The sequence below is a fragment of the Syngnathus floridae genome, chromosome 16 (assembly GCF_059516105.1).
Source record: "Syngnathus floridae isolate MCC-2025c chromosome 16, RoL_Sflo_1.0, whole genome shotgun sequence".
In the NCBI taxonomy this organism is placed as follows: domain Eukaryota; kingdom Metazoa; phylum Chordata; class Actinopteri; order Syngnathiformes; family Syngnathidae; genus Syngnathus; species Syngnathus floridae.
In genome coordinates this window covers 10,154,358-10,180,499 of record NC_142428.1, presented here as the reverse complement: position 1 = coordinate 10,180,499, position 26,142 = coordinate 10,154,358, and the positions used below count along the sequence as shown (strand labels likewise).

The 26,142-nt window shown below is 44.5% G+C and overlaps 3 protein-coding genes across 32 annotated transcripts in view; 1 reads left to right on the top strand and 2 right to left on the bottom strand.

The window, feature by feature from the left end:
- The window catches only part of klc1a (kinesin light chain 1a), a 16,944-nt gene extending 5,001 nt beyond the window's left edge, over window positions 1-11,943 (bottom strand). For 5 of the 6 annotated variants that reach the window (XM_088399715.1, XM_088399716.1, XM_088399718.1 and 2 more), the window contains exons 1-11: window positions 11,534-11,943; window positions 4,430-4,928; window positions 4,132-4,207; window positions 2,352-2,580; window positions 1,839-1,926; window positions 1,666-1,767; window positions 1,425-1,598; window positions 831-930; window positions 665-717; window positions 266-333; window positions 84-192 (exon numbers count right to left, since the gene is read on the bottom strand). In XM_088399715.1, the coding sequence (XP_088255841.1) occupies window positions 84-192; window positions 266-333; window positions 665-717; window positions 831-930; window positions 1,425-1,598; window positions 1,666-1,767; window positions 1,839-1,926; window positions 2,352-2,580; window positions 4,132-4,207; window positions 4,430-4,927 (1,497 nt within the window). In that variant the 5' untranslated portion in view covers window position 4,928; window positions 11,534-11,943. The remainder of the gene's footprint in view (window positions 1-83; window positions 193-265; window positions 334-664; window positions 718-830; window positions 931-1,424; window positions 1,599-1,665; window positions 1,768-1,838; window positions 1,927-2,351; window positions 2,581-4,131; window positions 4,208-4,429; window positions 4,929-11,533) is intronic. The other variant, XM_088399719.1, reaches the window with a different exon arrangement.
- On the top strand, window positions 5,014-26,142 carry bag5 (BAG cochaperone 5). Of its 20 annotated transcripts, none has more exons than XR_015863287.1 (9): window positions 5,123-5,137; window positions 6,841-7,502; window positions 7,948-8,009; window positions 8,100-8,128; window positions 8,313-8,370; window positions 8,849-8,885; window positions 8,973-9,445; window positions 9,544-9,637; window positions 9,791-10,263. XR_015863287.1 is itself a non-coding variant. In XM_088399723.1 (5 exons), exons 2-5 carry the CDS (start codon window positions 21,862-21,864, stop codon window positions 24,509-24,511), a joined length of 1,407 nt encoding a protein of 468 aa, XP_088255849.1. In that variant the 5' UTR covers window positions 5,014-5,137; window positions 21,828-21,861; the 3' UTR covers window positions 24,512-26,142. The 20 variants fall into 20 exon arrangements, 5 of the variants coding, with proteins under 5 accessions (XP_088255849.1, XP_088255847.1, XP_088255846.1 ...); XR_015863291.1 differs by lacking the exon at window positions 5,123-5,137 and having other exon boundaries at window positions 5,208-7,502; window positions 8,973-9,168; window positions 9,377-9,445; XR_015863288.1 differs by lacking the exon at window positions 5,123-5,137 and having other exon boundaries at window positions 5,213-7,502; window positions 8,973-9,224; window positions 9,377-9,445.
- On the bottom strand, window positions 12,299-19,952 carry coa8 (cytochrome c oxidase assembly factor 8). 6 transcript variants are annotated; one of them, XR_015863304.1, is made up of 6 exons: window positions 19,171-19,776; window positions 18,456-18,575; window positions 15,055-15,252; window positions 12,858-12,921; window positions 12,596-12,700; window positions 12,299-12,523 (listed from the first exon to the last, which is right to left on the bottom strand). XR_015863304.1 is itself a non-coding variant. In XM_088399726.1 (6 exons), the coding sequence occupies exons 1-6, from the start codon at window positions 19,927-19,929 to the stop codon at window positions 12,424-12,426; spliced, it is 708 nt and encodes a 235-aa protein (XP_088255852.1). In that variant the 5' UTR covers window positions 19,930-19,932; the 3' UTR covers window positions 12,299-12,423. The 6 variants fall into 6 exon arrangements, 4 of the variants coding, with proteins under 4 accessions (XP_088255852.1, XP_088255851.1, XP_088255854.1 ...); XR_015863303.1 differs by having other exon boundaries at window positions 12,596-12,686; window positions 12,799-12,921; window positions 19,171-19,770; XM_088399726.1 differs by lacking the exon at window positions 19,171-19,776 and adding an exon at window positions 19,795-19,932 and having other exon boundaries at window positions 12,596-12,686.

Here is a 26,142-nt window from a genome sequence, read left to right as displayed (position 1 = left end):
ACAATCTTGAGACAACATATCTCTCGTGGCATTTTTTGCTGTGGTTGAGCAAATGTTTGCTGTTACTGTTGTTGGGATGTCACCTGCTTCCTGGAGCGCACGGTGGCCTCTTCCAGGGTCTCGGCCGCCTCGAACTTGCCCTGACGCTTGTAGAGCGCGCCCAGGTTCTTCAGGGTGGTGGTGACGGTGGGGCTGCGCACACGACACGACGTTCGCTCTAACGCAAGACTCGCTGCGCTCTCAGCATTGCCGCTCTCGACCTCACCTGTCCACTTTGCAGGCTTTGTACCAGCTTCCGTACTCGCTGAAAACTGAGCCGTCCTTCTGCTTGCCCTGAGAAGAAGAAGAGCAGTGGACGGGCAGCCGCGTCGGCCCATTTCAGTTCTTCCATTTTGCTTAACTCGTGTCAAATGAAGAGATTTCATTGAAACGGAAATCTTATTTATAGTCAACGAGGCCTTGAGCTCTTTTTTTTATCAAAAAAACCCCAAATAATTGCAAGTTAAGCAACGCCGGAGGCATCACGACAGCCTAGGCGACTAATCGGCTAAGTCGACACGGTCCCTTCTTACTGCAGCTTTTCTACGCAACTTAACCGCTACAGTCGCTGCGTGGCGACACGGGTTACCATGCCGACCAGTCAAACATGTAAAAAAGTCCTCACCTTGCTTTGTTCCTCCCTCTCCTCGGCATGCATCCAAATGGGTTTGTTCTCGCCTGCAGTGTAAACATAATCAGCATGTGTGGACGTGTGTGTGTGTGTGTGTGTGTGTGTGCGTGTGTGTGTGTGTAGTATGTGTGCGTGCGCGGTCAAGGCGGGCACAGCCTACCGTCAACGGAGCCAAACTCTCTCTCGTGGGCCCGTGTGAGGATTTCTTTGTAGAGCGTCTCGGCCTGCTTGAACTTGCCCTGCTTGAGGTAACAGGAGGCCTAGCGGAGGAAACATGGGCATTATTATGGCAACAGATCCAATATCTGTGTCATTCCATAGACACTTGTAGTAAAGGACGCGTGCGAACCGTGAATTTAACAAAAGGGTCTTTATCTATAAAAAATACAAATACAAAAATTACGATAAATCAGTTTTACAATTCCCTTTTCTTTCTTTCCAAAAAATACACAGTATATACTATGTACACGATCTACACGGTCAAAAACTGTTTTTCTCTGTGTCTACGTAATCCAACTGTCTAAACGATCCCTAAATGGTTTGTTCTAATGCAATACAACCTGACAGGAAGTAAACCTTTCAAAATAAAACAAAATTTCACAATAAAAATGCTTAAACAAATGTCAATCGTCTTAACTCAATTTTACAAAATGAAAAACAAACCACAATACAATTAACTTAAACATTTCCTACTTATGGCTCTAACAGGCATTAAGAAAATTTCCCCAAAAAGATTTCCTGCTGTGCTCCTCACCAGGTTGTTCTTGGTTTTGGCCACGTTGGGGTCGTCGGGCCCCAGCTTGCTCTGGTAGATGTCCAGCGCCCGCATGTAGTAGTACTCCACCTCCTCGTACTTACCCTGGTTCTGGCAGAGCAGGGCCAGGTTGTTGAGCTGCTTGGCCACGTCCGGGTGCTCCTTGCCCAGCACCTGCGGCACACAAACGCAAGGGAGCGCTGTAGAGCACACTTGCCGAGCAGGCCTTGGGGCATCTCACCTTCTCTCTAATTTCCAGCGCTCGCTTGCACAGCGGCTCTGCCTCTTTGTACTTGCCCCTCTTGCCATAGAGCACCGCCAGGTTGTTGAGCGTGGCGGCTACCTGCTGGGCACAAGACAAACCTTTGTCAACTTCGAAAAGAGGACAAGAAAAAGGAAAGAAAGGGCACTGACGGCAGGGTGGTCCGGGCCTAGCGTCTTCTCCCGGATGGCAAGAGCGTCATTGAGCAGGTTGGCCGCCTCCTTGTACTTGTTCTGATCTCTGAAGGCACACGCACACGACACGGCACTCGTCAGCTCCAGCAATATGGCACGGCTTCACCACCGTTCCCACGCGAGGCGGACAAGAAGATGTGCACAGGGGGACAAAAATGGGGCACAAATAGTTTCCCAGCGGCGCTTTTGTTTGGGCCAGACGGTGGAGATGTTGACGGCGCACTGTAAATCGTCGGCTCCCGCGAGGACGTTTACGGTCGTCTCGCGGTCGCTCAGTCGGTTGGGTAACCGACGCTTTTGCCAGGGAAAGTGTGAGCCCAACCTGTTTGCACATTCTACTCCTGAAATTGGTCTGCTCAAATGTTGCTCATAATTATGATGATTTATTTGCACTATGAATACAATTTTGAAATTGAATTCGGGGTGGACATTGACATCAGAGAGCGCATGTTCGGGGGCCATTTTGGAGACCTGTAGACGAGGGCCAGGATGTTGAGCATGGTGGCCACGTCTGGGTGGTCGTGGCCCGACGTCTTCTCCAGGTCTTCCAGGGCCTGCTTGCAGAGCGGCACGGCCACCTCGTAGCGTCCCTGCGAGGCGTACTGGATCACCAGGTTGTGCAGTGTCCGCAGGCGGGCCGGGATCTCATAGCCGCCTTGCTGGGCGGCTGCCGCCGCCGCGCTGCCGTGCATCGGATGGACTGCAAAGACCACGTGCCACTCCAGTCAATGTCCACAAAATTCAGCAATTTGACAAGTAAATATTTAAGTGGGAAGTTTTAATAAAACACAAATTAAAATAGTATACTTGATAATCAGTTCTAATTGTGTGAAGGCGATGGCCAAAATTTCCAAATTTGAAATTCAACCAAATTCTCCAAAATTTCATTTTTCTACTCTAGTTTCTACATTTTTCAACCGATTCAACCATTCCAACTTTCAACTGTTCATCTTTTGCCTACCTACGCCACAACTTCCCACTTACCAAAAATTCCAAACTTTCAAATTTGAAATTCAACCAAATTCTCCAAAATTCCATTTTTCAACTCTAATTTCTACATTTTTAAACCCATTCAACTCGTTTCAACATCATTCTGCAACATTCCCCAAGTATTTATTCAACTTCTTCACCTTCACACGCAATTTCTTCAGGAATTGTAAATTCTAGTTATTCTACTTATTCCGCTCACTTTTTTTACGCTTAACTTCTTCCACATACTTCAACCGATTCACTCCGTTCCACTTTTCACTTATTCCAAATATTCATGACACGGCTCCTTACATTTTTTTCGTTCAAAAAATTTTTCGTTTTCACAAAATTCCGGCCAATTTTTCCCCATTCATTAATGGCAGATTCAACATTTCACATTTACGTTGTTCCAGTTTGAAATTCACTTAATTCAACACATTCAAATCACATTGGGGACATTCCCAAACTTGACAAATTCAAAATTTTCACGTTTTCACTTTTAAATTTTGCACAAAATTTTGCAAAATTTCACTACATTTTGCAGTTTTTCACTTCTAATTTCTACATTCTTCCACCGATTGAACTAGTTCCAACTTTCAACTGTTCATGTTTTGCCTACCTATTCCACACCTTCCCACTTAGCAAAAATTCCACTTTTTCAAATTTGAAATTGAACCAAATTCTTCTAAATTTAGTTTTTCTACTCTAATTTCTAAATTTTTCAACCGATTCAACCCAATCCAACTTTCAACTGTTCATCTTTTCCCTACCTATTCCGCAACTTCCCACTTACCAAAAATTCCAAACTTTCAAATTTGAAATTCAACCAAATTCTCCAAAATTTCATTTTTCAACTCTAATTTCTACATTTTTCAACCGATTCAACCCGTTCAAACTTTCAACTGTTCATCATTTTCCTACATATTCCACAACTTCCCACTTACCAAAAATTACAAATTTTCCCCACAAATTCTCCAAAATTTCGTTTTACACTTCTGTTTACCACATTTCTCAAGTAATTACACTCATTTCAACATCATTCAGCATCTTTCCCCAAGAAATTTTTCAAAGTCTTCACTTTCACACGCAATTTCTACAGAAATTGCATTTTCTAGTATTTACTATAACAACCATTCCAAACAAAACCAAAAGCAGCCATCTCACTCTTGAATACTACAATTTGACTTTAAGGAAATTCTTGTTGACAATAACATGTTGCATGTGGCCAGCTACAGATTGAGCGTAGCACCACCTAGAGTAGAAGATGATAAAGCGTGCTTACTGCCTTGTGCTTGGTCGTCGTGGTCATCCGGGAAGAGATCGTCCAGAGTCTCCTTGCCGGATTCCGAGTCCTTCTCCTGAAAAAGAAAGTGCACAAGCTGCGGCTGTCGCTAAGCTATTGACTAAGCTACTGACTCTTGCCAAGCGGCTCGTTCCCGCCAACACGCAAAGTCATTGATTATGATGTGTGTGGAAAAGGAGATTTTGCTTTGACATTTTTTGTGATAGAATCCTTCAATCAAATTGACTGATTCGATCAGTCGAGCCCGAGCTCGAGCCAGCGGCGGAGGAGCACTCACCGAGGGGGACAGGTCCTGGTCGTACTTCTTGAGCTGGTTCAGGAACTCCAGGTGCTTCTTCTCCTCTTCCAGCTGCGCCACACTCTGCTCGCTCTTCTGCAGCTTCTGCTGGGTGCCGGCCAGCTCGTCACGCAGCCACTGGTTCTCCTGGCACAGGCGGCGCACCTGTGCCCGCAGCTTCTGCTTCTCCGACTCCACCGAGCTCAGGTGGCCCGACAGGGCCATCATCACCTGGGCCTCGCTTAGTCCCAGCTCCAGCATCTCCAGGGACTTGCGGATCATGAGCGACTTCTCCTCCACCAGGACGCCCTCCTCCTCCTGCTTGAGGCAGCGCAGCGTAGCCAGCAGCCCGTCCAGAATGGAGTGGTGCTCCTGCTTCAGTGCGTCCAGGCCCTGGATCACCTGCTTCGTCCGCGAGATGATCTCATCCTGGGACAGCTTCTCGCCAGGCTCCTCCTCCGCCTTCACACACACCATGGTGGACATGTCCTCACGCATCCTGCCGGCCACAATCGAACGAGAGGGCGTGATGCGGGCGCCGTGTCGCTGTGACACCTCAAAGGACATCAGACGGTGATGAGAGCGGCCGCTACGAGGCGAGCTCCAGTGACCTCACGTCATTTATGGATTTTTCTTCCAACGCCAAAATCACATTTGGAACCTACTCTCCTGGACGAGGTTGAAAGAAACTCTCAACAAACGGTCAAGGTGAGTCAACGAGCACGTGTCCTTTGGCCGCCTTGAACGCTCATTAACAAGCGTGTGCAAAAAGCACTTTGATGGCGAGGATCGGGTGGGGTGGGGTCGGTGTGAGCAGCTTCCAGCCTGCAGCGAGTCAGCTGACTGCCAAGCAGGAAGCGGACCACGCACGAGATGCAGGACCAAACAGAATTAAAAAGAACAACAAAAAACTAGAACAGAATTTTAACCACTCAGCAATCACTCTTGTCAGATTTCAGTCGTCTTCTATAAAAACTAATTATCTTGGCGTTTCATCAAAATAGCGCATTTGCAAACATCAGCTTTTATGATGGAAAATCACGACAAACATTTTCTGATATGTTGCAGACCAAACCACCGACAGAACCATTGTCATAATTTATTTTGGGCCATTTTATGCACTGCCAATTTGAAACAATGTCCTGTTTTTTAATGAAGTTGTGCTTTTTCCAAACCAATCAATTGATAAAAGTTGTAAACTTGCAACCATGCTGTACATTCTTAGGGTAAAAAATGAATTGAATGTCAAGAGGCATCACTTAACTCTTGCAAAGTGACAATATAAACCCTGTCAGCCACAGACGTGTATTAGACGTCTGGTCTATGTATAGACCTAATTTAGATGTCTAAAATTGGTCTCGGTATAGACCTAAAATAGACGTCTAAATTAAAAACATCAAATATGATCATATTTCGAAATTTTAAAGTCTGAACCAGCTGTAAGTTGTATAAATAATGTACAGAAGTTGTTTGGATTTGTGTTTAACAAACATATCAATCCGTACATGTGAATTGGTTATTTCTGTAACCTGATACAGTCGTCTATTTTAGGTTATTTTATAGACCTAAAATAGACGTCTAAATTACGTCTATATATAGACCTAAAATAGACGCCTAAATTAGGTCTATATATAGACTTAAAATAGACGACATATTTAAATCCATTAAATATGAAATATTAAACCATAAACCAGATGTAGGTTGTATAAATAATGAACAGAGGTTGTATTGCTTTTTTTTTAAACGGCCATTGATCCGGGTGAAGTGTGGTTATTGCTGTAACCTGATTGACGTCTATATTAGATCTATGTGTAGACCTAATTTAGACGTCTATTTTAGGTTTTTAGAATAACCTAAAATAGATGTCTATTTTTTAGGTCTACACAAAGACCTAAAATAGACGACAAAATTAAATCATCAAATATGAAATATCAAACCCAAAACCATTCTGTAAGTTGTATACATAATGTACAGAAATCATGTTGTTTTGTTTTAAACAACCATTGATCCGTGTGAAGTGTGGTTATTTCTGTGACCTGATTGTAGGTCTATGGAATAATCTAAAATAGATGACAAAATTAAATCCATCAAATATGATCATATTAAACCCAAAACAAGTTGTGTTGCTTTGTTTTAAACAACCTTTGATCCGTGTAAAGTGTCATTGGGGCTATGGAATAACCTAAAATATACGACAAATTAAATCCATCGGATATAAAATATTAAACCCAAAACCATTCTGTAAGTTGTATAAATAATGTACAGAAGTTGTGATGCTTTGTTTTAAACAACCATTGATCCGTGTGAAGTGCGGTTATTTCTGTAACCTGATATTAGGGCTATGGAATAACCTAAAATAGACGACAAAATGAAATCCATCCATCCATTTTCTATGCTGCTTGTCCCCACAGGGGTCACGGGCGTGCTGGAGCCTATCCCAGCAGTCATCGGGCAGTAGGCGTGGGACACCCTGAACTGGTTGCCAGCCAATCGCAGGGCAAAAATTAAATCCATCAAATACGAAATATTAAACCCTAAACCTAGAACTGTGTAAATAATCTACAGAAGTTGTATTGCTTTGTTTTAAACAACCATTGATCCGTGTGGAGTGTGCTTATTTCTGTAACCTGAGGCCAAAATTAAATCCATCCATTTTCTATACCACTTGTCCCCACCATCACATATGAAATATTAAACCCTAAACCAGCTATAAGTTGTATAAATAATGTACATAACTATGTACTTAAGTTGTATTGCTTTGTTTTAAACAACCAATGATCCCTGTGAGGTGTGGTTATTTCTGTAACCTGATATAGAAGTCGATATTCGGTTATTCCATAGATGCCAACATTAAATCCATCAAATATGAAATATTGAAACCTAAACCAACTGTAATTTCTATGAACAATGTTGTATTGGTTCGTTCGAAACGCTAGGGGCAAACACGTGCATAAATTGTGCGCCATTGTAAAAAAAACAAGAAGAAGAAGTGTGCAGCGCAAGTGGCCGATGAGTTTGAGCCTGTTGCTTCTAAAGACAAAATCAAAAAAAGACAAACGAATGCTGCTATCAGGTGAGTCTCCGCGGTTTTTCAGTATGAGCTGTTGTTTTGTCCTGCAAAGTTTGTCCGTTTCATTATCAATCGATTTCAAGCATGGACTTCAGTTGTAGCTTGCCTGCTACTCCTTCGTTTTCGCTACGTGACTAGTTGCTTTGTGAAGAGAAGAGCTGACACAAACGTTAATGGTCGCGAAACGTTGATGGTAGCTTAAGGGAATTTACTTCAAATTCCAAAAAGTTTGTTTCATGTCGATGCATAGTGTATGTAGTGGCTTTCTTAAGTAAATAAAATCTCAAGTGAATAAAATATTTTTGAAAGTTTATAACTGTACATATAAGGCATATAACTGCCTACATTCAAAAAGGAAATGTTAATTTAGACAAGAGGTTATGCCGTATGCATTTACAATTCATATGTGAATTCAAAACTAATGTAAATAATGGCATTGCTTTTGCAGATGTCAGCAGCTCGCTTTCAAAAATCGCCATGGCTATTATAAAACAAAAACAAGATCAAACAGTAGGTATAGATCACAAATTTGAGATTTTCTGATGTCATGGCAAATATGTTATTTCCCTTTTTTACCCATGTTGTGATTTGTGACTCCAGATTTAGCTCAAAGAGTGACATGTAAAAAGGTATGTTTTCATCTTCTGGTGTCATTAAAATTTGCACCTAACTTTGTTTTGCGCTCAACAGGCCTTGGAACTCTAAGGCAAATCACTTCAAAAGTTAAAATTGTGTTGTGGCATGTGATTAACAGCAGTTAATGGGTGACTTGTCAAATCAGACAACTTCTTTTTCCCTTTCCCTCTTTTTCAGACTCCAAGCCTGGAGAAAAGAGGAGCATCTGTATTAAAAACTGACCGGACTCCACAAGGTACAGATTGATTTTTGATTTATAATTGATTGTAGAAGTAATCACAACTGCCTTGCGTTATCTTTGGAAATTGATCTGTTATTGGTGGTTTGAATATACATATGTATGCTTAGCTACTGTCGAGCATATGCCGTAATTGCAATCGTCAATATGGAACTTGCATTTTTGACATGTCATTGCCTTGACTTTCACACTCCGGAAATCGGGGTGGATGTCAAAGTGCAAAATAAAACCCAGGTTTACCCTGTACATTTTCATCATTTGGATAACAACTTGTAGAACAAGCAATTTTATCAGTACTATTTTAAAATAACGTGATTGGATATGTACAACAGCCAAATTAATTTGCACCACATTCAAAGGCACGGACAGAATGCCACCATTTTTTTTTTTTTTTTTTTTTTAACAGGGCAAAGTTTATCATTGGACAATGGTTCATTTGAATCTTGCAGCTAACATTTGCTTCATTCTTCAACAGCTAGGAAGTGAGAGTGAAACGCCCATGACAGGGAAAAGTAAGAGGGTTTTTTTTTGGTAGGCATTAGTCAAAGCAGAGGTCATAGCTGCAGTGATTTGAGTATTTTATTTCTATTTATTCTCAGAGTTTCTGAAGGTCACCGTGGAGCCCCTTCTAGCAATCCCTGGGCTGAGGAGCCTCAACTCTCATTCAGAATGTGACACTGAGAGTGGACGGTGCCCATGACTGATCTGGAGACTTTTAACTTGATGTCCAAGGAAATAAATGACAAACAGGATAGGATGCAAGACTGAATGACAGAATGATTAAGCTTGGAATTGGTTGGTCAAAATTTAGGATGTCCCTCCTCACTTTTGATATCTTACAAATGGAACCTGTAAGTTCTGTTTGGTTTAATTGCTGTACTGTCAAAGTTACTGACTTTTCAGTTATTTTTGGCTTGATTTACAAGAAAAAAAGTCCTCAATTCAATTTTGTCTACTCTAATTCCATTTTTCTGGGACACTGTTCATAATTCCTTGTATACAGATTGCAAAGCAGTCTTGTGTTAGGAGGCCGCTGATTTGAAGACCTGCATGTTTCCAAGACCATGGACAGGTATGATTAGGTTGACATCTGTACTGTAAATTATAAAAAGACAACAGGCTTACTATGTGGTGGCTGCGCTCAATGTTGAGATTTTTGTTCTGTTGTAGACTCTACACAAATGACAATGACAACGTTCGTTCAATATGCGTGCTTGTGTGACTCGTGCAGAGGGCCCTCAGGAAGACTGCTCTGATAGCACTGGTAAAAAAAAAAAAAAAAAAAAAAAAAGAACCTGTCTGCTCGTTCCTGTGCGATTGCTTCATGTTCAAAATGTGCGACTGACATGAGATGCATGAAGGAAAAACTATTTTACAGGTAATCGTTTTCTTTCCCCATATTCATATTGCTTTACAGAGTAATCCCAAGGTCTACAATGGGTGGTGCCCGATGTCCATCGAGTTCATCTTTGTAGAAGCTGTTGGTGACACGCACAGAGGCCACGAATGATGAAACAAGGACGGCAATGGCTTTAAAATTAAAACAGGCTCCAGCGCTGAGTAGCACAGGGGGCTATCAAAACCCCACAAGAGAGCGATGTTCATATTGTTTCCCCCTTGTGTTTTGCTGAGCTGGTTGTTTTGTTTATTTGATATGTCCTACATAGAATATGTATATATTTATATTGTAACTTAGTAGTTTTGTTCTATTAAATAGCCCCCATTTTTTATATTGTATGTATATTTTTACATCTTTAAACATATGATTTAAAAACATTGCACCATTGTTACATTATCATTTTGGTTAATTTTAACATCGAAAGGTGTATTTATATCTGCAGCTAACATAAGTGACTGTTAATAAAACCTATTTTTATATTAAAACATCAATTTTGACACCTCGGACCATCTCTAAGCAAATGCATTTTCACAACATGGACCTGGAACTACACAAAGGTAAGGATCACCGGTTAAATGTATTGAAGAGAACCTCAATGTTGAATAGACGTTTAGATGATCAAATGATCACTATTAGAATCGCGCTAATAGCTATTAGCCAACATTCGAACGTCTACTCAAACGTCAGACTAACATAGACGTCTAATAGACATCTATCCCTTAGACGTGTATAGACGTCTATTTTTATACTTTCTTAGACGTGTTTTAGGCGAGACGTCTAATAGACGTAAAAATGCTCGCAGGGAATAGACAACCACTCCCCTTCATATGATGCAGTCGAGTCCATCGACACCCGAGGCGAGCAAATAATGGCCCACTTATCTCAGAACTGGAGCGTGATATCTCGCGTTTGGAACACTGCGTGCTTCTCAAACAATTTACTTAAAGCTTTCACTTCCACATTTTAAAGGAACGGGAAGTGTGGAAACGGTTCTTTCGAGAACCAAACTGATTGCAGCAGCTTCGTTGCGGCTGTTCGGTTTGTTTATAAACAATGTGAAGAAGCAGCGAGCGTGATGGGTACGGGTTGAAACGTGTGGCACCAGAAAACAAGATGATCCAAGTGGAGAGTTGGATGGGCCCTGATTGTCGAGGCTAAATGTTCATGTCAGTGTGCATCGGGTTAGAGACCACCCCGCCCAAATCATCACCACCACCATCAACCCAGTCGTGGGGCAGCTTGGGTCAGAGACAACCCTGCCCAAATCATCATCATCATCATCATCATCATCATCCCAGCTCTGGATGTCACAGTGGCGGGCACTGTGTCTCAACACAAGAAGCTTTGAAGAACCTCCACCCGCGCAGAAGGGCAAATTGGCAAAATCACTGTCAGGCAAAGCAGCAGCGGCGCCGGCAGCGTGTCTCTGGCCGGCCGACAAGCTAGTTTTCTGGCCTCATCTCCTCACGTACACACGGTTGAACCAGAAGAACCAGTTAGCCTGAATACAATGTTCTTGACGCACAGGAAACGCACGCGCGTGCGTTCCACTTTCACCCGAGCAATTCCTGGAACCAAATGTAAACACCATCATCCCACCTGGGGATTTTTACATTTCAAAATGAAAAAAACATGAATCAACAGATGCAAGAGCCACAGTTTATCATGGTGACACGTAAATAATAAAACACCACAAAGAGTCTATGAAACTCATTCAGGGGTGGCGACAGCGTTGCAGGAATTAGACATAGCCCGCCTTACCGTTCTCTAGGACATCCGTTGCCAATGCAGCCAATCTGTATCTTCGCCTCGTCTTGGACCGGCGGTGGAACTGGAAGGTGAATTTCCAACAACACCAAAAAACGTCAACCACCCACCGCGGGAGGGATGGGATCCGTTTCGTTGACAGCCGCCGGAGAGGCAATCTTACATACTAGCTAGCCCTAGCTGTCAAAATCCAGACTTTAGACAGAGCCGTTCGTGACAGGGGAGGCCTGTTCTGCCGTGACTTCCATGACTCGAAGCGGGAACGCTACAAGGCCGATTGATGGGACGTCCACGGCGGATGTAGGGACGGTTCAACTTCGCGGTGACTGCCTGACTGTCACTGAGTGACTGGCTGGCTGGGTGCTGGTTAGAGGCGTGAAATGGCGCCTCCTCCCACGGCGATGACGTCATTGTCGGATTAAACACGAAGGCGAATATTGGCGAAACCATGCTCCCGTAGCCGCCAGTCGTGTTTCCCAGAAAGTTCATGATGCCTCCTAAGAAGTGGATCGATACTTTGAATTGATATCGATCGATACCGAAACCTGTTATGGGTACTCTCCCATCCATCTCTAATAAAAAAAGCAACAAACCTGCTCATTAATACCAACTTCATTTAAAACCACAAAGGTCAAAGTGAAATAAAAACAAACTGTATTAGAAACAAAAGTATCCTAACCTGGGTGGCTACCAATATTCATTTCATGGAAATGATGAAAGTTTCGGTTATCAAAATGATCATTTCAAACAAATCGACTGTCCGGTTCTTTGTGGTTGCTTTATTAGGAAACACTCGTGTTTGAGTATCGTGAATATGTCTCAAAGGGTGCACGTGCCGCACCAGGGAACTTTGCAGCAGATGATTGACAGGCAGGCGTCTGCGATCACGTCGCGGCTGCGCTGCTGCCGACTCGCTTCCACAAGTTGTGCAGCACCACACGGGCCATGAGCAGAGTGATTGACAAGTTGCGCCGGTACCACTCCCTGCAAGGACACGTAACATTGCCATTATTCCAATGAAAGCGTGCGCCTGCAACCGCGCGGAGAACAACGGACTTGTTGTAATTGACGTGTCGCTGGCGGTTTTTGTCCAAGAAGTCCTTGTAGAAGATGGACATTTCCTCACCGGTCAGAGTGCGGCGGCGGCCTGCAACACACAAACTAAACAGAGTAAATACATTTCGATCTACCGGAACACGCAACATTGTGAAGCAGACTCTTAACGTATGGTCGCTTCGCAATGTTGCTGGGTCGTGTACCTGAATGCCATTTATTGTGGATTTAAAATATGTGATTGATGCTTGAAGATTGGGGCAACCTTGCTGGTCTCGCTCAGTCAAGCCTTTTGCCTTCAGCTGTGACACAACAAAGGCATCTTTTTCCTGCACAAAATACAAACGGACGATTTTGGAGGGTCACATGAAGCTGCCAGACAACAGGCCACAAAGACAGCACTTTATACTAAGGGTTGAGAGCCAGAGTCAAAGAAGAGCTTTATTTCTGCGGGAAGTCTTCGGGCAATGCTGCCCTCTGCTGTGCGTGTGTGACATCACACAAGTTTTTATGTTTGGTGACAAGTACAGTGCCTTGCGAAAGTATTCGGCCCCCTTGAACCTTTCAACATTTCGCCACATTTCAGGTTTCAAACATAAAGATATAAAAGTTTAATTTTTTGTCAAGAATCAACAACAAGTGGGACACAATCGTGAAGTGGAATGAAATTTATTGGATAATTTAAACTTTTTTAACAAATAAAAAACTGAAAAGTGGGGTGTACAATATTATTCGGCCCCCTTGCGCTAATACTTTGTAGCGCCACTTTTTGCTGCAATTACAGCTGCAAGTCGCTTGGGGTATGTCTCTGTTTTGCACATCGAGAGACTGGAATTCTTGCCCTTTCTTCCTTGCAAAACAGCTCGAGCTCAGTGAGGTTGGATGGAGAGCGTTTGTGAACAGCAGTCTTCAGCTCTTTCCACAGATTCTCGATTGGATTCAGGTCTGGACTTTGACTTGGCCATTTAACACCTGGATACGTCTATTTGTGAACCATTCCATTGTAGATTTGGCTTTATGTTTTGGATCATTGTCCTGTTGGAAGATACATTTCCGTCCCGGTCTCAGGTCTTTTGCAGACTCCAACAGGTTTTCTTCCAGAATGGTCCTGTATTTGGCTCCATCCATCTTCCCATCAATTTTAGCCATCTTCCCTGTCCCTGCTGAAGAAAAGCAGGCCCAAACCATGATGCTGCCACCACCATGTTTGACAGTGGGGATGGTGTGTTCAGGGTGATGAGCTGTGTTGCTTTTACGCCAGACATATCGTTTTGCATTGTGGCCAAAAAGTTCGCTTTTGGATTCATCTGACCAGAGCACCTTCTTCCACGTTTGGTGTGTATCCCAGGTGGCTTGTGGCAAACTTTAAACGAGACTTTTTATGGATATCTTTGAGAAATGGCTTTCTTCTTGCAATCTTCCATAAAGGCCAGATTTGTGCAGTGCACGACTGATTGTTGTCCTATGGACAGACTCTCCCACCTCAGCTGTAGTTATCTGCAGTTCATCCAGAGTGATCATGGGCCTCTTGGCTGCATCTCTGATCAGTCTTCTCCTTGTTTGAGATGAAAGTTTGGAGGGACGGCCGGGTCTTGGTAGATTTGCAGTGGTCTGATACTCCTTCCATTTCAATATAATTGCTTGCACAGTGCTCCTTGAGATGTTTAAAGCTTGGGAAATCTTTTTGTATCCAAATCCGGCTTTAAACTTCTCCACAACAGTATCTCGGACCTGCCTGGTGTGTTCCTTTGTCTTCATGGTTCTCTCTGCGCTTTAAACAGAACCCTGAGACTATCAAAGAGCAGGTGCATTTATACGGAGACTTCATTACACACATTTGGATTGTATTTATCATCATCAGTCATTTAGGACAACATTGGATCATTCAAAGATCCTCACTGAACTTCTGGAGTGAGTTTGCTGCACTGAAAGTAAAGGGGCCGAATAATATTACACGGCCCACTTTTCAGTTTATTTGTTAAAAAAGTTTAAATTATCCAATAAATTTCGTTCCACTTCACGATTGTGTCCCACTTGTTGTTGATTCTTGACAAAAAATAAAATTTTTATATCTTTATGTTTGAAGCCTGAAATGTGGCGAAATGTTGAAAGGTTCAAGGGGGCCGAATGCTTTCGCAAGGCACTGTATCTTGTCAAAAATAAATCATGACTAAATGAGTTCAATATGACTCGGTTAACAATGAACAAATTAAGAATATGAATTACTATTTAATAAGCAATTAATCGACTTAAACAAGGTTTAATTTCCAACCCTTAATTAAAAACCAAGACATTGTTTCAAATTGACAGTTCAGAAAAAGCACAAATAAATTAGCTATATTTCAGTTCACTACTTGTTTGGTTCAATGTGACTTCAGCAGCCACGCTGTTAGGGTGGCGAAATGGAAAAATACAAAATGCAGAGCTGAGCGCAATCATTAACGTGACTAATTTTTGAGCACCTTGCCGAAGGTCAGGTTCTGCTCGGCCCAGAATCGATGGTTCCAGTCCTCGGTGTCCTGTTGCATGCTCCTCAGCAGTCTCTCCAGCGCCGACTCGTCCGGGGCTACGCGGTAGACAATGGGTCGCAAGTTGGAAAGTGGGCTGGGCGGTCCGATCCAGTCGTGCGTGGTGCTGGGTGCCGGTCGGAACTTGGACCTCTGACCGCACGAGACAAACAGAGACTCAAAACACCAAATCGAAGTCAACATTTCAGTTAAGCAATGTGCAATGCACTATTTATGTACATACATGCAACAAAGGGTCTGTGTATTACATAGACATACAAAAGGATGATTTAATGAAAGAACAACGGAATGGCGTTGCCAACAGGCATGGAATGTACAGTGATCCCTCGTTTATCGCGGATAATTGGTTCAAAAACCACCCGCGATAGATGACAATGCGCCAAGTAGTGTCACCCTCTCATTTTTAACATAGTACATCAATTTTTTGTGTATCAATAAATGTATATTAAACCATATACCGTAATTTCCGGACTATAAGTCGCGGTTTTTTTTCATAGTTTGGGTGGGGGGGCGACTTATACTCAGGAGCGACTTATATATGTTTTTTTTCACAAATTTTTACTTGATCATTAAGACATCACTTACAAGTATAGTTGACCACTTCCCATGTTATTTTTAGTATAGTTGATCACTTCACATGCTTTTATATCTTTATCTTGAACATATTCAAAACATGAAAAATAGAGAAAACATCAAATAAAGCAATTAACACTTTAAAGCACCATATCCAAGTCCACTGTCTGCTGTATGTACACTTGCTCCATTTTTGCTCCTCTTATATTTATTATTATCATTTATTATTATTTGTTTATTTATCATTTATTCAACACTCTTATTTATTCATTGTTTGTGCCTTCTTGTTTTTTTTTTGTGTTGCTTGTATGCATATGTGTACTATCTCACCGAGGAATAGTGGGAACGTAATTTCAATCTCTTTGTGTGTCTTAGTATATAAAAAAAAAAATCAACGATAAAGCAGACTTTGACTTTGATAAAACAACCCAAAAAAATTATATTTTCAGACGAAACTGGATGAGGGCGCTCTAAATTTCACCGTTGGCCGTGACTCATCAACTGGGTGGGCTTAAGAAAAATGGCACCAAAAAGAAACTCATTTTGCAGGTTACAAACTTCAAGTTGTAAAATATGCAGCTGAAAACAGTAATCGAGCAGCAGAAAGAAAGTTTGGAGAACCGTGATGTACCAATGGATTACTATTTCAAGTGACGTCAGTAGCGCGGTGCGGCGGTTGTTTACATACAAACGTGCCCACATAAGGGCTACCGGCATCATTAGCGGTGATCATTTCTAAGTGACACGGAGGACAAAGAGTTTGAAGGAATTAAGGATTTGGAGTGACATAGAAGGTTTGAAAAACTATTATGGCTTTTACGCACGCCCGGTCCTACTCTACTGAGTCGGGGGCCGGCGCTCGGCCGAGTGGCTGTCCGCGAACGGTGCGCGGGGCTCGGACATGGCCATTACGCACGCCCGGTCTGTCTGGAAGTCCACGCCGCCACACGCTTGGAAGTTTGTTTTGTTTAATAAAGAGCCGTTTACCAAACCCACATCTATCCTTGTACTTTGTTAACGCTACAATATAGTTATATAGTAGATCTGTGGAATAAAGACGAGGCTGACGTCAGGGCGCACGCGCGGCGATGTTGACAAAGGACGAGGAATTTGATCGATGGATTTAATGGATTTAAAGTCCACGGATGGTTTGATAATATTATTGGCTTGTATTATAGTTATTAGAAATATAGTTTATCTATCGTTATATGAGCCTGCAGAATATTTTGAAGTGCAAGCGCCCTCAGCCGTGCGCACCCATTGTTGACAAAGAACGATCGATGGATTAAATGAATTGGAGTGACACCAATGGTTTTATAAACATGTTAATCATGTAATAGTTGTCCTTAATCACTCTATATGTTACGTCAGGCCCGTTCTCAGCTCTTTGTTTGTGTTTGTCACGTTAGCATACCTATCGTTTAGCCTGTTGTTGCTATTTCATGAATTGGAGTGACACCGATGGTTTTATAAACATGTTATTCATGTAATCGTCCTTAATCACTCTATATGTTACGTCAGGCCCGTTCTCAGCTCTTTGTTTGAGTTTGTCACGTTAGCATACCTATCGATTAGCCTGTTGTTGCTATTTAATGAATTGGAGTGACACCGATGGTTTTATAAACATGTTATTCATGTAATAGTTGTCCTTAATCACTCTATATGTTACGTCAGGTCCGTTCTCAGCTCTTTGTTTGAGTTTTTCACCTTAGCATACCTATCGTTTAGCCTGTTGTTGCTATTTAATGAATTGGAGTGACACCGATGGTTTTATAAACATGTTATTCATGTAATAGTTGTCCTTAATCACTCTATATGTTACGTCAGGTCCGTTCTCAGCTCTTTGTTTGTGTTTGTCACGTTAGCATACCTATTGTTTAGCCTGTTGTTGCTATCGTTTAGCCTGTTGTTGCTCGTTCATGACTGTTTTTGGTGTGGGATTTTGTCGAATAAATTGCCCCCAAAATGCGACTTATACTCCGGAGCGACTTATATATGGTTTTTTTTCACTTTTTGGGGCATTTTATGGCTGGTGCGACTTATACTCCGGAGCGACTTATAGTCCGGAAAATACGGTAAGTGCATATGTTATTGTTATAACATTAACTAATCGTTTCAAACATGCAAATACTATATTAATAGTATAAATGAATTATATATTCACAAATAAAATAATAAGGCGGCTCGGTGGCGCACTGGGTAGCATGTCCGCCTCACGGTTAGGAGAGTGCGGATTCAATTCCACCTCCGGCCCTCCCTGTGTGGAGTTTGCATGTTCTCCCCGGGCCCGTTAGGGTTTTCTCCGGGCACTCCGGTTTCCTCCCACATCCCAAAAACATGCTCGGTAGGCCGATTGAGCACTCCAAATTGTCCCTAGGTGTGAGTGCGAGTGCGAATGGTTGTTTGTCTCTGTGTGCCCTGCGATTGGCTGGCAACCGGTTCAGGGTGTCCCCCGCCTACTGCCCGATGATGGCTGGGATAGGCTCCAGCACACCCGCAACTTAAGCGGTACAGAAGATGGATGGATGGATGAATAATAATAATAAAATAATGTATAAATAGTGGCGGCTCGGTAGAACACTGGGTAGCACGTCCGCCTCACAGTTAGGAGGGTGCGGGTTCGATTCCACCTCCAGCCCTCCCTGTGTGGAGTTTGCATGTTCTCCCCAGGCCCACGTGGGTTTTCTCCAGGCACTCCGGTTTACTCTCACATCCCCAAAACATACTTGGTAGGCCGATTGAGCAATCCAAATTGTCCCTACATGTGAGTGCGAATGGTTGTTCATCTCTGTGTGCCCTGCGATTGGCTGGCGACCGGTCCAGGGTGTCCCCCGCCTCCTGCCTGATGTTGGCTGGGACAGGCTCCAGCGCCCCCGTGGGGACTAAGCGGGACAGAAAATGGATGGATGGATGGATAATGTATAAATATAAATATACATTTGTGTGTGTGTTACATATGTAGATGTTGCTAAAGTATACATAGTGTAAATATGTTCTGAAAACTCTTATAACTTTTTTATAAAAGATACAAGTGTACATGCTGTTTTTTATAACTTTTGTTAGTATAAATATTTTTATAACAAGGTACAATACTGTAAATATGTTTTTAGAACTCTTATTATTATAACAACTTTTTTAATAATAAGTTACAAGTGTACGTACCGCAATTTTGTGGGCACTCCCTGCCTTTTGCTGGCGTGTGGGCAATTTTAGTGCCATAACTCCTTAATTTAGAATTTTTATTTTGAATGTTTTTTTAATTGTTTTATTTGGGGGGGGGGGGGGGGGGGGATCCGCGATGGACTGAAGCCGCGATAAATGGACCGCGATGTAGCGAGGGATTACTGTATTTTCCATGAGGGAGGCTGTACTTAATGATCATGCTGCTGAAGTCACATGAAAAACTGACAAAACATTGGCAGCCGGTTCAGAAGCGGCGAGGGAATCAGTACATCGAAAGGGTTTAAAATTACAAACCTTCGGTAAATTATCTTGTTTTGCTGCTTCTTGGCTGCGTTCTCGCCTGCAGGCGACCGCCATAGTACTTTGACGTGCACGTAAACGACTCCAGCGGCGCCAAGTCAAACACCCCGAGGTGGCTCGAACAGACATGATGACCACCGAAGAAGCAACGACAAAATCACTCGCACACCATTAAGACTAAACAATGATTCGTCGAAGCTTCAATTGAACAAGACTACGAAACAGTCTCGTTCCACCACTGGTGTCCTTCTCGGGATATATTTCACTTCTGGTCACGTGGTAGCCAACAGAGAAAGAGCGCTTCAAATGTGTACCGACTCCGCCCTGTGAGGCGTGTTCCGCGACCATTCTTGTCTTGTCGTAATTGTCTATCAATATGGTTTCTGTCTTGATTTGTTTGTGATCAACCTTTTCATTTTCAAATGTTTTATTACAGGTTCTGTAAACAACCTTTTCATTTTCAAATGTTTTATTACAGGTTCTGGTAACACCCCCCTCATCACCGTTGTCTGCGTTTCAAGCAGCAAATTCCGCTTTTCTTTACGTTCCCGCCTTTGCAGCGCGTCATTGTGAGCAAATGTAGCATCGCATCATATTAACCAAACAAAACCTACTCACAAAGGCGACGTCGACCCAAACTTCAAACGTTATCACCTGCCCGGAAACGAACAAACAAGACATGCGCGACTGCATTAAGTGTGACTTTCGTTGTGCCACGAGTTGGATCGACGTCCCGCCGCCTGACTGGAACATAACAGGGACGATCACGAACTCAGCGGTCGCCGTGGGCGGGGCAAGCGAAGTGACGCAAGCAGCTAGCTTCGTAAAGCTAATGTTTGTTAGCTGTGCAGTAAGAAGAATCCGAGGAAGGAGCTGCGTACTTAGTCCCCCGCCAGTCTCATGGCTGTACGATGGCTATGCAGGTGAGAAGAACGGAAACAACCCCACCCAAACCTCTTTTTCTGTGTTAAAAAGTTCCACCAACCGGGCGGGGCACAGTCAAGCGATCGAACACCGCTCGGGAAAAAAGAAGCCTCTCGTGGAGACGCCTGCAATTCTAAATGAGCTAAAATGTCATTTTTGGCAGGAGATTATTGTCCGTTATGTGCTTTCGATGACCGCCGGTGACGTTTTGAAGGCGAGATGGTGGCGGTTTGTAGGCGGGGCCACAGCTGCGCGGTGCTGATGCTGAGCACATCTGCGTTGCTCCTGTCAAACGACCCCCCCCCCCTCCCCCCCCCAATCCACATTTGCACGCTTTTCGCTCTCGTCGTCCTACATCTCCGGATGGGAAGCCACTCGAGTTAAAACATGTGCGCCAACGTGTTCGGGGTGTTGAAGAGGTGAGCGATGTCGTGACGGGCAATGCGCGTGCTGCAAGGTGTGCATGCGTGCGTGTCTGCAGGTTGACACATGTGCACCTTTTTTTTTTTTTAATCTTTGCTGTGATGACATAATGCACCCATCCGGGAATAGGCTTCGTGCAGGTAATGATGATGGCGAGCTTGCACGCAGGGAGGGTTATGAGGGTTCCTCATAGCTGCTAGCCTGTTAGCATATCAGACAAAAGCCTGCGGGCGTTCGTTCTCTTGTGGTCTGGATCTAAGTAACCACGTCCATTGTTGGTCTCTCCATGTCATATGTATTGGTCTGTACAAGTCCGTGATCCGGTGTTGTGGTGCAAATGACCTGCCCGCCATACTCTTGCGTAACATTTTGTAAGGGGATTACTGATCCATGAAACCTCTTAGAAAGGTCACTAAAATTAGAGGTGTAGCAGTATCAAACTATAACAAAAACAAAATCACAGTTGGGGATGTTATCTTGGTGCAAAGGTTTAATAAACATGTAGAATTTGTAATTTTGTATTTACTTGCTCTCATTTTGAAATACAGCACTGCTGTTCTTTGACAAAAACAAGATTCTTCAGTGACGCAAATTCAGTTTGATTGCGCGGGCGGAATCTGTGACCGCCCGATGAACCACTTCGAGGTTGACACAGCCTAAAGAAACATCTCGATACTTCTCCGATGTGCAACTGCATGGTCTCAGCTAGTTTTTATCACGTTTCGTTTCCGCCCGTTCCCGTTTGCGCGTTTCCTCATGTGTCAGTGTTCGGTGTCATGGTTTCCGTTCACGCGTCTGCACTCGTCCCTTCCTGCCATCGTCTACCCGTAATCAGTGTAATTGCGTCACCTGCCCCTCGTTAACTCTGCGTGTCACTCCCTGTCGGATCTGTCGTCTGTTCTGTTAAGCCTCTGGTAGTCTGTCTCTGTTAGCCTGTCATGTTAGTTCCTGCCGGTTAGTCCTACCATGCTCTCCTGCTTGTTTGTTCCCCTTATCCTCTCCTCCACCACCCTTTCCCTCAATAAACCGTGGTCCAAGCCGCATTTGGTACCCCTGCTCCATTCCGCACGTGACAGTTTTATCTTGTTTGTGCAAGCTTTGAATGCAGTAGCTAAGAGCGACGCAAGGTCATAGCAGTATAAAGTTCACGGCAATACAATGCTTTTTTTCTTTTACAAGGCTTTTTTTTCTAAAGTCACTAAGCTGACGCCCAAAACATCCCACCTGGCTAAATATGGAGTGCTCCCCGACGCGGCCTTGATTTAGTTTGTGCTCATTGTTGTCACTTCCTGTTTGTTGGGCAGCCTCTTCGGGAAGCCCTTTGATGCTGGCAAGCGGATGGAGCACCGAGGGCCGCCGCATCAGCAGCAGCAGACGATGGCCACGGAGCAGCCGCCCCAATGCCCGTCCCAGCACCCCGCTATGATGCGGCTCTATGAAGTCCACCGCCAGGTGACGGCGCTTGGGCCCCAGGTAGTGTGGCCATGCACAGTCCAAAACAAAACCATGACGGGTGTTTTCAGGGCCACGACTTTTAACCCTTCGCTGCCACTTACGGGAACGCTCTATTTTCAATATTGGAAGCTGCAATTGGTGCCAGTCGCTCTTTGTTAACGGGCCAACGCTGTGGCAGGTGTGCACCTTCAGCGGCCTGCCCGACGACCGCGACTACAAGCGTCTGGAGCGCGAGCTGACGCGCCTCCTGCTGGAGGTGGACCGTGTAGACACGGAGGGCAAGGCAGAGCTGCAGGCGGCGCGCAAGCGGGCCGCACAGGAGGTGGAGGGCCTGCTGCGCTACCTGGAGGAGAACGCCCGGCACCCGTCGCGCCAGGCAATGGAGGAGCTGAGCGAGGAGGCGCGGCAGCTGGTGGAGTGCCGGGTGGTGGCGCCGCAGCGCGAGGGTGGCGCTGCCCACATTGATGACGAGCTGACCGAGGCCCTGCAGCAGCTGGTGCTGCGCCTCACCCAGGTCAAGACGGAGGGCCGGGTGCCGCTACGCAAGGCGCGCTACCGGGCGCTGACCCGGCTCTGCGCCGTCCAGGACGTCCTGGACGGCCGCACGCCGCAGCAGACGCTCTCGCTGCCGCTTTCGGGAGAAACGCATGCTGCCGTGCACACCATCAACCAGGTGAGGGAGAGTTTCTTTCTTCAAATCGTAACAAAATAATTCAGACGTTTTTTGGGGCCGGAATCAAGTAATCCCTCGCTACTTCGCGCTTCACCTATCGCGGCCTCGCTCTATCGTGGGTTTTTTTTCTCAACAAATATTGCGATATATTCGGTGCATCGCGGATTTTATTTATGTCACACACATACACATTCACATCGTCATATGCAGGAATGAAGCACACAAGACAGGCAAGTGCACCCCTCCACCATCAGCGACCTCGGCCATCACTTGGAACTTGGAGTGCGCAGCTTTATCTGACCATATGACACTAATTGCCAATGGGAACATGTTGAGCTGTGTCCTTGCAGTTGATTGGCTTAGCAGTTCTAACTACAATTTAGCTCAGCCTACCACACTGTCTGTGTCAACATATCAGACTTGCGTTTTTTTTACTTCGAGACTATTTTTTATTTATTTTAAGAATTTTATGTGTTTATTTTATGTGTTTAAGCAGTTAGTTAGTAAATAAGAAGTCTTTAAAATGTTCACAAAAGTGTTTACTATATAGTTAGTAAACAAGAATGTTTCTAGACTTTAAAATGTTTGCAAAAGTGTTTAAAAATGCAAAAAAAGTGTTTAATAAACAATAAAGTGTTTAAAACTACAATAAAGGTTAATAAAACTCTTGTGTGAATATATTGTAACAATATATTTGCTCTTTTATTTTCTTTATTTTCTTATTTATTTAAATGAATAAGAATATTTCTAAAAGTCAATTTGACTTTAAAATGTTTACAAAAGTTTAAAAAAACAAAAAACGTTTAAAAGTACATAAAATGTTTAAAAATGAAATAAAAGTTCACAAAATTCTTGTGTGGATATTGTAATAATGTGTTCTCTACTTCACGGATTTTCACCTATCGCGGGTGGGCGTGGAACCAATTAGCCACGATAAACGAGGGATTACTGTAATGACATTTCAATTCCTTATCAGTGGGGATCGGTGAAATGAGATTGTTTTTGTGTATGCGCCGAGGTGATGGCCAAGGTGAGCGTGGCGCGCAGCCAGCTGGTGGCGCTGCTGATGGGCCTGAGCGGACGAGACAGCTGTGCTCATCTGTCGCGGCTCCTGATGGAGATGCAAGTGGAACTGGACGCCCTGGACGTGTCAGGCAATGCCACCGTCAGGAACTACCGCAAGCAGGTGGTGGAGGAGATCAACGGCCTCCTCAAACACCTGGACCTGGAGGGGGAGGGCGAGGACACGCGCAGGTAACTGAGCGCCCCGGTCAAAAAAAGCCGCACGCTGCGGTGTTTGATGCTCCGGTGTCTGGCAGGTACGACCTGGCCCAGAATGAGTCCATCCGCGAGATCGAGGCGGTGCGCGCCCATGTGCAGCACCTGCGCGAGGGCGTGCTGCGCCACTGCACCGCGGGCGAGCCGGGCTTCCGGCCCAAGGCTGAGCTGCAGGGCCTGCTGAGCCACCTGGACCAAGTGGAGACGGCCAAGAACCCGTGCATCCGCGAGGCGCGGCGCCGTGCCGTGGTGGAGGTGCAGGCCGTGGTCACCTTCCTGGACCTGCGCGAGGCGCTGGCGTGCCGCCGCCCCAGCCCCGAGGAGCACCCGGCCCACAGGGCTGTCTGGGCAGCGCTGGCCAGCCTATCGGAGCTGCAGGCCCAGGCGCTGGGCTTCGACGGCAAGCGGGCCGATAAGAGCTACGTGGTGCTGGAGGAGCTGCTGACCAAGCAGCTGCTGGCACTGGATGCCGTTGACCCGCGTGGTGACGACGGCGCCAAGGTAGCCCGCAAGCAGGCCGTCAAGTTTGCGCAGAACATTCTCAACTATCTGGACATGAAGACGGATGAGTGGGAGTATTGAGCGCCACCGCTTTCCTGCTACCTTGCCCACCTGCCCATCACAAAACACGCTTCCTGCTTTTTTGTATACGCAGTGTGTAAACGTTTGGGTGTGTGAGCCGGCGTGTGTGCAAAAGTGTTGACATGTTTGTGTGCAAATGAATGTCTTGGTTTGTGTGTGTATACATGTGTTTTTGGCTTTGGACAGTGTGCAAGAAAATGAATGTGTGTGTGTGTGTGTGTGTCCGCACGCGTGTGTTTGTACGTTTCTATGAATGTGTGCGTGTGTCGTTGATAAACAATCGAGAAGTAAAAAAACAAAATGGAGTGTTTTCAAAAAATTCCTACATTGGCTATTGTGAAATTGGTGATCGGTTGTCATTTTTAATTGGAAAATCCCCCTCTGAATGTTCTGAACTCCTGCTTCCACGGCAGCATTAGCGCAGAGGTAACTCAACTTTTGAAGCTTGACCTTAAGTCTGCGATGCGAAGGACAGCGCCACCTTGTGGCCAGGCAGCTGAGCCACGCCCACTTCCTGTTACTTGAGCAAACAGACGAGAAGAAAGACAAAGATGGAAGATGCCAGCGGAACCTTCTAGAATCTTCGTGCCTTCGTGTTCACGCTTCTCGAGCTGTTCTGAAAGCCAACTTGCACCGGATGTGCGTGCGTGTGTACCACGTTTCCCATGTGTAAGGACACTTTCATACCACTTTCCTGGACTATTACGTTATTGTGTGTGCACTATGCCACCTAAATGTGTGCAATGAGTGTATGTGGCCAGACGTCTATGTACCATCTTACTGGATGTGTGTGCCATGTGTATAGTATCACGCGGAAGTCGTGAAGCTGCACGTATGTGAACAATGACACGCACACACACAAAGAGCACAAGAGTTGCACTAGTCGCAGGGGTGGGCCATTCCGGTCCTGGAGGGCCGGTGTCCTGCATGTTTCATAGGTCTCCCTGCTGCAACACACCTGATTCAAATGATCAGGATTGTTATCCAGCTTCTGCAGTCCTTGCTAATTATTGCACACCCTTGAGGACCGGAATTGCCCACCACTGCGATTAGTGTTGTTGTCTTCGATGAGTATTTTCACTGCGCAAAAGAACACAGTTGAGCTTTAGATATGTTCAGATGAAAAACAAAACAGACGGCCCATTTATTCGGAGCTTGTGTCGCGTCTCATTACTTTGGCCCGTTTAGTCAGCGCTAACGTAAACAAATATCAAGAGCGGGAATGTGTTTATTTCTCTCACAACTTACTGATCATATTTCCGAAGCTATTTATAGTTTTGAGTGACATGTGACTGCTGGTTTTGTCTTGTTGCAGTAAAATTGATCACAAGCGCCAAAATATCATTTTTTGGAATGTCGGCAACCACATGAAACCAAACATCCCTCATGCACAAGTCCAAATGAGAGCAAAAGCTCACCAGTGGGCACTGTTGCCATAGTTACCGCAAAGTTACCAAGGAACGTTTTTACTTATTGTACACCAAAGTTTTCATTTGGACTGAATGTGCTGCTTTCTTGATTTTGTTGAAGCTAACAATGGGAACGCCTGGCTTGCTTTTTGATACTTCAATCATGGCGAACAAGAAAAGCATTGAGTAGAAAGCATCAAAATAAACATGTTGCATTGTCAA

What these genes read in the sequence shown, in the direction of transcription:
- bag5 (XM_088399720.1), top strand. Translation starts at nt 20,488, where the DNA reads ATGTGCGCCAACGTGTTCGGGGTGTTGAAGAG. An exon ending in CCGTGCACACCATCAACCAG is followed by an intron (nt 22,652 to 23,669) that starts GTGAGGGAGAGT and finishes GTATGCGCCGAG; the next exon opens with GTGATGGCCAAGGTGAGCGT. An exon ending in GAGGGCGAGGACACGCGCAG is followed by an intron (nt 23,906 to 23,970) that starts GTAACTGAGCGC and finishes GGTGTCTGGCAG; the next exon opens with GTACGACCTGGCCCAGAATG.
- coa8 (XM_088399726.1), bottom strand. Translation starts at nt 19,929, where the DNA reads ATGTTCCAGTCAGGCGGCGGGACGTCGATCCAACTCGTGGCACAACGA. An exon ending in ACAACCATTCGCACTCACAT is followed by an intron (nt 15,253 to 18,455) that starts GTAGGGACAATT and finishes TCGTGCGGTCAG; the next exon opens with AGGTCCAAGTTCCGACCGGC. An exon ending in AGAACCTGACCTTCGGCAAG is followed by an intron (nt 12,922 to 15,054) that starts GTGCTCAAAAAT and finishes TATTTTGTGCAG; the next exon opens with GAAAAAGATGCCTTTGTTGT.